This window comes from Salvelinus alpinus, chromosome 2 (genome assembly GCF_045679555.1).
Source record: "Salvelinus alpinus chromosome 2, SLU_Salpinus.1, whole genome shotgun sequence".
Classification (NCBI taxonomy): domain Eukaryota; kingdom Metazoa; phylum Chordata; class Actinopteri; order Salmoniformes; family Salmonidae; genus Salvelinus; species Salvelinus alpinus.
The window spans coordinates 54191336-54201240 of record NC_092087.1 but is presented as its reverse complement, the minus strand read 5'-3'; the positions used below and the strand labels follow the sequence as shown (position 1 = coordinate 54201240).

Below are 9905 nucleotides of genomic sequence, written 5' to 3'. Positions count from 1 at the left end.
TGAACTGTATTCTATTAAGCAATATTGCAGCTACAGTAATACTTGTCTGTGTGTGGTCGGAATAAAGGATCAATACGGCCATTTTAATTCAGCATTAGTGTCATTTAAATCACACAAGTATATCACAAAAACACACATCATGCCACATTCACATGCCATCAATCCCATCTTCAGAACAAGCTTGATTTATACAATATTTTGAGTTGCATGTGTGATTCTGACATTAGTAACATAAATCAATATGGGTTCATACTTCTCATCTTCTCAAGCTCTTTTCGTTTAGGACATGCGTGTGTCTCTTGACACATGGCGGAAGGAAAATAAATCATTGGATATTTGTGTGTTGAAGAGCCTTGGTGTGTGTGATGTTTGTGTAAGAGAGAGAGAGAGGGCCATAGTGTGTTTGTGTGTGTGCACGCATGTGTGTGTTCCCAGTATTCACCACACATATATTTCACCCTCTGCCTAAATGAAGGGGCTTAACATTCTTGTGGCTTTGCAAATATTTTGTATTAATCTAATTGGATTGGGATAACATTTGTGCGCAATCAAGAGGGGATGTTGTGAAGGTCGTGTGCCAGAGAAGTGTTTGAAGATAATTGGAGCCAGGAAGGCTCTCTCTCTCTCTCTGTGTGTGTGTGTGTGTGCGTGTGCGTGTGCGTGTGCGTGTGTGTGTGTGTGTGTGTGTGTGTGTGTGTGTGTGTGTGTGTGTGTGTCGTGTGTGTGTGTGTGTGTGTGTGTGTGTGTGTCTGAGAGAGAGCGAGCGAGAGAGAGGGAAGGAAAGAATGAGAAGGAAGGAGGGATGAAGGCAGGAGAAAGGGACGGGATGGAGAGAGAGGTGGTCGGAGAGAGAAATGACAGCAAAACAGATGGAGAGAAGAGATACTACAGACAGAGGGATGAAATAAATAGAATGACCGAGGCTGGAGTGATAGAGATGGAAGAGATGTGGGAAAGAGTGGATGGAACAAGAGAGGTGTACAGGGAAGGCTTGAAGAAAAACAACGAGAGAGCGAGGGACATGCAGATTAAGAGAAGTAAAGGAAGACAGAGAGAAAAGAAGATGGGGAGAGAGGGAGAGAAAGAGAAGTGAAAATAAAAACAGCAAGAGAGAGACTGAGATGGTGTAAGAACGAGAGAGAGACTGAAATAGAGGGAAGACACTCTAGAGTGACAGGCAGATTGGCAGAGGGAAGAGTGATGAAGACAGTAAGACAATGATAATGAGAGAGAAAGTAGATAGTGTTTATCATCAGATGTTTACCCTGGGCCTGTATGACTCTCTGTAGAGAGAGGACAGCGTTCCGACAGGGTCTCCTCTCCAGAATCGCTTGAGACAGGGGCTCCACCTGGAAGGGAACACACAGAGGAAGACGGGGGGGGACGTCAAACATTGGAATAAAACATCACACACACACAGACAGGCACTCAAACACACATACGCGTTGCACGCACAAACATAGCACGCTACACGCACACACACACACACACACACACACAAAAGCAGTGGGTGTGATGTATTAAAGAGAAAGACCTTATATCCCTCTAAGGACACAATATGCCAGGTGTGTTGCTGGCACTGCATGGCTAGAGGAAAAGCCTGAACCCACAACAGGGTAAGACTTCCCAACACTGCCCTAGACAATAATATAAGGTCAGCAATGTTCTGTTCTCCCTAATGGTTATGGTTAGGATTTAGGGAGGGGTAAGATCCTAGATCTGTGCTTAAGGGGCAACATCCTCCCGCAGGGTAAAGGCATCAGCACGCTTCAGTTCGGCTGGCGGCTAGCCGAAGTTGGCTAGACGAACCGAAAGAGTGTGCTCGCATACTCCCTTAAAAGACCTTGAAAAACAAGAAAAAAATGGCAATAGTGCTGTTTGGCCATTTTGAGAAGCCGTAGCCACTTCCTCAAAACAGTCAGAATTAATCTAAGATAACTCAAGGTATCTATCATTCATTTTGACGTTTTTTGCAGAGGAGATCTTAGTCGCGCAATTTTACATCTGACTAAGATGTTTGGTGCGGCATTTCTCAATGAAAACATGTGCATAAAAACGAGTCGAATAAAAACGTTGAATGAAAACAAAGACTTTATTGAAGAATCCCTACAGTTGACCAATCACAGACGAAAGGGCGTACACTTCGACTCTTGAACTATGGCTGGCCTCGAGAAAAAATGTGGTGTACCCGAACAGCCGAAAAAACACTTACCGAAGTCCAAAACTAACAAAAACTTCACAAAATGTCATCATAATATATGCATGAACTCTTCTGAACTGTTTCGGCTGGGAAGCCTTAAGACTACCCATCACTGCCCTGGATGCTGATCGAAGGTCAGCATTGTGTTTTTCCCCCTTATGGCTAGGGTTAGAATTTACAGAGGGTTAAGCTGGTCTTAGATCTGTGTCTACTGACCTGAGTGCCCAGCAGGATGCGGACGCAGGCCTCCGACGCATCGCAGATGGCCGTGAGGTCGTGACCCCCCTCCAGTGCCATGACAACCCGGCCCCCCGCCAGCCCCATCAGCTGACGTGTCAGGAAGCCAAAACCTGAGGGAGAGGTAGATTTAAACACTTTATTAGAATTCACAAATTAAAATGAAAAGGATTAAAACATTCCAAAGGTCACAGATGCACGGATAAAATTGTTGATACAAAAAGCCCCTTCTTCTCCATATTGCCAAGCACACAGACAGGATGTGTGAGAACCCTGAGGAAAGGAGCTGTAATGCTGAAATGTGCTGTTTTTTTTAAAAGTAAAGTGCCTTCAGAAAGTTCTGTATTCACACCCCTTGACTTTTTCCACATTTTGTTGTGTTACACCCTGAATTTAAAATGTATTAAATTGAGATTGTATGTCACTGGCCTACACACAATACCACATAAGTGGAATTATGTTCTTACACATTTTTAAGAATTAATAAAAAATGAAACGCTGAAATGTCTTGAGTCAATAAGCATTCAACCCCTTTGCTATGTCAAGCCTAAATAAGTTATGGAGTAAAAAGGGTGCTTAACAAGTCATATAATAAGTTGCATGGACATGGATTTTTGAATGACTAGGTCATCTACCCCATACATACAATTATCTGTAAGGTCCCTCGGCCGAGCAGTGAATTTCAAACACAGATTCAACCACAAAGACCAGGGCAGTTTCCCAATGGCTCGCAAAGAAGGGCACCTATTGGTAGATGGGTAAAAATTAAAAATGAGATATTGAATATTCCTTTGAGCATGGTGAAGTTATTGATTACACTTTGATGGTGTATCAATACAACCAGTCACTACAAAGTAACATGGGTCCTTCCTAACGCCGTTGCCGTTGCTGGAAAGGAAACCGCTCAATGATTTCACCATGAAGCCAATGGTGATTTTAAAACAGTTACATTTTAAGGGCTGTCATAGGAGAAAACTGAGGATGGATCAACAACATTGTAGTTACTCCACAATACTAACCTAATTGATAGAATGAAACGAAGGATGCCTGAACACAATAAAAAATATTCTTAAACATGTATCCTGTTTCCGACAAGGCACTAAAGTAATATTGCAAAAGATGTGGCAAAAGCAATTCACTTTTTGTCCTGAATACAAAGTGTTATGTTTTGGGGAAATCCAATACAACACGTTACTAAGTACCACTCTCCATATTTTCAAGCATAGTGGTGGCTGCATGTTCAAGCATATGGATATGCTTGTAATCATTAAGGACTGGGGAGTTTTTCAGGATAAAAAAGAAATGGAATGAAGATAAGCACAGGCAAATTCATAAAGGAAAACCTGGTTCAGTCTGCTTTCCACCATACACTGGGAAATGAATTCAATTTTCAGCAGGACAAAAACCTAAAACACAAGGACAAATCTACACTGGAGTTGCTTACCAAGAAGACAGTGAATGTTTCTGAGTGGCCTAGATACAGTTTTGACTTAAATCTGCTTAAAAATCTATGACAAGACTTGAAAATGGCTGTCTAGCAATGATTAACAATCAATTTGACAGAACTTGAAGAATTTTGAAAAGAATGGGCAAAAATTGTACAATCCAGGTGTGCAAAGCTTTTCAGTGGCTTACCCAGAAAGATGCACAGCTGTAATTGCTGCCAAAGGTGATTCTAACATGTACTGACACAGAGGTGTGAATAATTATGTAAATTAGATATTTCTGTATTTCATTTTCTATAAATTTGCTACAATTTCTAAAAACAAGTTTTCACTTTGTCATTATGGGGTATTGTGTTAGAAAAAAACTATTTTATAAATGTTTAATTCATTTTGAACATAATGTGGAATAAGTCAAGGGGTATGAATACTTTCTGAAGACACTGTATACCCCTTGATTTATTCCACCTTTTGTGTTAGAGCTTGAATTCAAAATTGATAAAATCGTATTTTTTTCCTCACCCGTCTACACACAATGCCCCATAATGACAAAGTGAAAACTTGTTTTTACAAAGTAGACTCAGCGATATGACATCATCATACACAGTGGGGCGACTTCCTGCTCACAGACATAAACATCAAATCTGCCAAGACTGACACTGTTTGCTCTTTGTCAGGAACTAATACAGACGAAACTACTAAATAAACCCTGTGAAATAAAGAACAGTCTGATTGACGAAGTAGAACTCCTAAAATAGTGAGGATGAGGTAGAAATAGGTTGCTCTTAGAACAGTTTAGAAGGTTAATTTCAACCTGTAAGATCCATAGAAGGTAGAGTAAGGTATTAATTTACCGTCACAATCACATTTTCGTTCTATTTTATAACTATTCTAATCAAGACGTTTTGGATTGGCTGAGCTAGAGTCAATGGTGAACCAGTAAAGACAGCTAGCTTGATTCTTATTGTGCCAGCTAAAAGTGAAAGGTTTGAAAATAAACCATCTGAATGAATGGTATGCCACAGGTTATAAAACTCATTTGAATAAAAGTAATGATAGAGAACAATTTGAGTAATTTGCTACATCAATCCTTTTGATTTGCTTTGACATGGGAAAACACCAAGGAATCAAAGATGGCTGCCAACAAGTGATTATTGAACACTACTTTAAACAAACTGTAGCATAGGCTACTCAATTTGTGCAAGTTTATTTGACCATTGTTACATTTTTGACTCCCCTAACTCTCTAGCTATAAATAGGCAATGTACTGTAATAAAATAAAGCATGGTTATAAAGTAGTTCGATATTAGGAGAGGATTAGTATTTACAAAAACATTTCCATTAAGTCTCAACTATGCCTGTCACCTCCCAATAAAATATCATCATGTGTGATCCCATGAACTTTTGAATGTGTGTGTGCGTAGGCTCAAACGTCTATCTGCATGTGTGTCCCTGCATATGATTCAGTGAGGAACTGACGAGGTGTTTAGTGAGCTTACACTTGGCCGACACTTTGTAGCCCCCCAGCTTCGCCGGATGTCCCTTGACGGCATCGAAACCAGATGAGACCAGCACCATGTCAGGAGAGAACTCATGGGCAATCGGCATCACCACAGTCCTGGAGACAGACAGGAGAGAGAAATCAGACCATTAAACCCATTGACAAGAACGAGTCGTTCAAGTCTTCAACGCTGTTGTATGTCAAGCACTCAAACTAGTACGTTTTCCCTAAATCGTCTCAAGATCATTTAAAACAGCATAGCTCGTAAGGCGTAGTAAATGTGCCTATAATGCAGGGTATTCATAGAAAGTGTCACAAAAAAAAAATAGTTAGATATTAGGAGAGGATGTATCCACGTGAGAAAGTAATTTCTGAGCCTGTGTGACAGACGAACGTAGTTGCTAGCAAGAGCTTAACACGATTCTTCAGGGTCACAAAAGAATAGCAAACTATATGTGACTTTGACCCTTTAACTGACTGTACATTTCACACCAGGCTTGGGCGGTATACAGTTGAAGTCGGAAGTTTACATACACTTAGGTTGGAGTCATTAAAACTCGTTTTTCAACCACTCCACAAATTTCTTGTTAACAAACTATAGTTTTGGCAAGTCGGTTAGGACATCTACTTTGTGCAGGACACAAGTCATTTTCCGACAATTGTTAACAGACATTATTTCACTTAATCACTGTATCACAATTCCAGTGGGTCAGAAGTTTACATGCACTAAGTTGACTGTGCCTTTAAACAGCTTGGAAAATTCCAGAAAATTATGTCATGGCTTTAGAAGCTTCTGATAGGCTAATTGATATAATTTGATTCAATTGGAGGTGTACCTGTGGATGTATTTCAAGGCCTACCTTCAAACTCAGTGCCTCTTTGCTTGACATCATGGGAAAATCAAAAGAAATCAGCCAAGACATCAGAAAAAAATTGTAGACCTCCACAAGTCTGATTCATCCTTGGGAGCAATTTCCAAATTCCTGAAGGTACCACGTTCATCTGTACAAACAATAGTACGCAAGTATAAACACCATGGGACCACGTAGCCGTCATACCACTCAGGAAGGAGATGCGTTCTGTCTCCTAGATATGAACGTACTTTGGAGCGAAAAGTGCAAATCAATCCCAGAACAACAGTAAAGGACCTTGTGAAGATGCTGGAGGAAACAGGTACAAAAGTATCTATATCCACAGTAAAACGAGTCCTATATCGACATAACCTGAAAGGCCGCTCAGCAAGGAAGAAGCCACTGCTCCAAAACCGCCATAAAAAAGCCAGACTACGGTTTGCAACTGCACATGGGGACAAATATCGTACTTTCTGGTCTGTCTTCTGGTCTGATGAAACAAAAATAGAACTGTTTGGCCATAATGACCATCGTTCTGTTTGGAGGAAAAAGGGGGAGGCTTGCAAGCCGAAGAACACCATCCCAACCGTGAAGCACGGGGGTGGCAGCATCATGTTGTGGGTGTGCTTTGCTGCAGGAGGGACTGGTGCACTTCACAAAATAGATGGCATCATGAGGTAGGAAAATTATGTGGATATATTGAAGCAACATCTCAAGACATCAGTCAGGAAGTTAAAGCTTGGTCGCAAATGGGTCTTCCAAATGGACAATGACCCCAAGCATACTTCCAAAGATGTGGCAAAATGGCCTAAGGACCACAAAGTCAAGGTATTGGAGTGGCCATCACAAAGCCCTGACCTCAATCCCAAAGAAAATTTGTGGGCAGAACTGAAAAAGCGTGTGGGAGCAAGGAGGCCACCAAACCTGACTCAGTTACACCAGCTCTGTCAAGAGGAATGGGCCAAAATTCACCCAACCTATTGTGGAAAGCTTGTGGAAGGCTACCCAAAACGTTTGACCCAAATTAAACAATTTAAAGGCAATGCTACCAAATACTAATTGAGTGTATGTAAACTTCTGACCCACTGGGAATGTGATGAAAGAAATAAAAGCTGAAATAAATAATTCTCTCTACTATCATTCTGACATTTCACATTCTTAAAATAAAGTGGTAATCCTAACTGACCGAAGACAGGGAATTTTTACTAGGATTAAATGTCAGGAATTGTGAAAAACTGAGTTTAAATGTATTTGGCTAAGGTGTATGTAAACTTCCGACTTCAACTGTACCATATATACCCTATACCGGGGTATTTGGAAATAGCCACAGGACGGTTTTTCAATATCGTCAATACCGTTGATACCTTTGAAGTTTTTCAATACATTTGAATATTTGTAGGTATTTTTTAAGTAAATACCTGCAGTCAACTTGTGCAATTCATTAGGAGATGAAGCAGATCACGTTCTTATTTCACCTGTCACATTATTATTATTAATTTACATTATGAAGCGTACTTAGTTCACCAGCACAGTTGAGCCGGTCACGTGTTTGTTTGTAAATAGCAGGTAGGTGAGTAAAGCTGTGTCACAGGGGTCATGTTTTATATTGAATGTCAACAGTGTTTTTCTGCTTCAATAGAGTGATCAGGGACGTGCAACTATAGTCTATAGTTTTCCTTCACGGAAAATAAGTTACATAATATGCATAATATAGCTTCATTTCCATCAGCTGACAAAAGAAGTGCACTGCTATTTGGCTGGCAACCACACAAGTAGATGAGCTTACAATGAAAAATGCAAGGTCTTTTTTTGTCAAAAACTATGCATGGCCTTCATATGTCTAATGTTTAAGCTTATCATAGAAAGAATGTAGCCAGCTACATTTCCTAATGTTTTGCGTACATTTTATTTCGCGTTTTACCTGAGAAAAATAGGTTGGCTACACTGAGAAAAGTACCAGAGAAAAGTAGCTACACATCAGTCTGAGCTCTGTCTGCTGATAGAACGCCAGTTGTGAATTCTCATCCGAGTTTAGAAGTGCAGCTGAAGCACAAAGTGAGTCTGATGCCGAGCAGAGATTACAATAAGAAGCATTTTAGATCGGTGTTTACAAAACACAGCAAGATATTTCTTATGCGTTTCATATATTTTTCTGGTCGAGAAAAACGCAGAATGTGTTATGTGTTAACACGACCCCGAGTTTAACTTGCTATCTAGGTACGTAGCTGAGGTAATAAGGTGACGGGACATCATATTGTGTTAGTTTCTGACGTGTTTGAGAAGGCAAAGTCGCTATCTTGATTTCCTTGACTTTTTTCTTCCTCTCCGTTCTCTGCCTTTCTGCTAGTTTTTCTGGTGCCCCCTTGTGTACTAAACCGGTAATACCGTAAATCCAGAGATGAAAGAAGGACGGTATGACGATATGAAAATCTGGACCCTATTTCACACCCTAGCCTCTCATGACACACAAAACATGCTGTGCTTTATTGCTTACTGTATATGACATGCTCTTGAAGAGAAACGCGTGATGTAACATTTTTGGTTGGGAGAGATGTACAATATGTGTATGACCACATGACAAGGCAATTCACAAATAAATCACTGACTACCAAGTCACATTGGGTAACATTTTGAAGAGACATTGTCAAATTAAACCCCATGTTCCACAGATCTAACTTGGTCCCAGATCAGTTTGTGCGGTCTTGCCAACACCTATGGTCATTGCGAAACAGCACAAATAAGTCCAGAACCAGGCTACCATTGATCAGTCCAACTGTCTGAACCGTTTCAACAAACTCCTAGGGACACAATGTCCCGAGTGGCGCAGCGGTCTAAGGCACCGCATCTCAGTGCTAGAGGCGTCCCTACCGACACCCTTGTTTGAATTCAGGCTGTGTTACAACTGGCTGTGATTGGGAGTCCCCTAGGGCGGCGCACAATTGGCCCAGTGTCGGCCGGGGTAGGCCGTCATTGTTTTTAAGAATTTGTTCTTAACTGATTTGCGTAGTTAAATAAAGGTTACATTTATATATATACCATTTTTTTATTAAAAGTAGATGAAATTTGAAATGCGAACCACATGGTGCTCTAAATCCAGCCTCACATAATAGATGGACAAACATTACATGTTCGCACAGATACCATGTAGCCGAACGATAGTTACACATCATTTACATATCTCTGTTTGATAACATTTCGTGTTTAAACACAGTCACTAAACTTAATTAAAAAGAACATTTGGCCTCTTCCTTGAAATGTAATAATTGCTTTATGTATCTTATATGCAGTTGCAAGGTACACTTGAGTACCTACTAGGATACATTCTGGTTACCGTGGTTACCAAAGTAGTTAAAGTTGCCCTTGTTGGCATGTAGTTTATGTAAAGTGCTACCAAACAGATGAAAACCATCAGGACCAAGAGAGAGTGATGTCCAGAGGGGAGTATTTGTTGATGATGCCAGCACAGACTCTCTCTATTTTCATCTTCTGGGACCGCTTCCCTTGTTCTTCTCCTCCACCCTCTTCCCTTCTTCCTCTTCCTCCCATTGCTGCTGCCGCTAGTGATTTAAGCTAGCACACACGGCCCATGCTGTGATTCCTCTCGCTACTTCTTTCTCTCCCCCACCATCTCCTTCTCTCTTTCTCTCTCCATCCCCCCCTCTGTCAACCCCTCC

At 40.8% G+C, this 9905-nt stretch overlaps 1 protein-coding gene across 2 annotated transcripts in view; it reads right to left on the bottom strand.

The window, feature by feature from the left end:
- The window catches only part of LOC139564882 (histone deacetylase 7-like), an 88494-nt gene that overhangs the window by 9290 nt on the left and 69299 nt on the right, over positions 1–9905 (bottom strand). For both annotated transcript variants that reach the window (XM_071384737.1, XM_071384746.1), the window contains exons 21-23: positions 5379–5497; positions 2417–2550; positions 1265–1349 (exon numbers count right to left, since the gene is read on the bottom strand). In XM_071384737.1, the coding sequence (XP_071240838.1) occupies positions 1265–1349; positions 2417–2550; positions 5379–5497 (338 nt within the window). The remainder of the gene's footprint in view (positions 1–1264; positions 1350–2416; positions 2551–5378; positions 5498–9905) is intronic.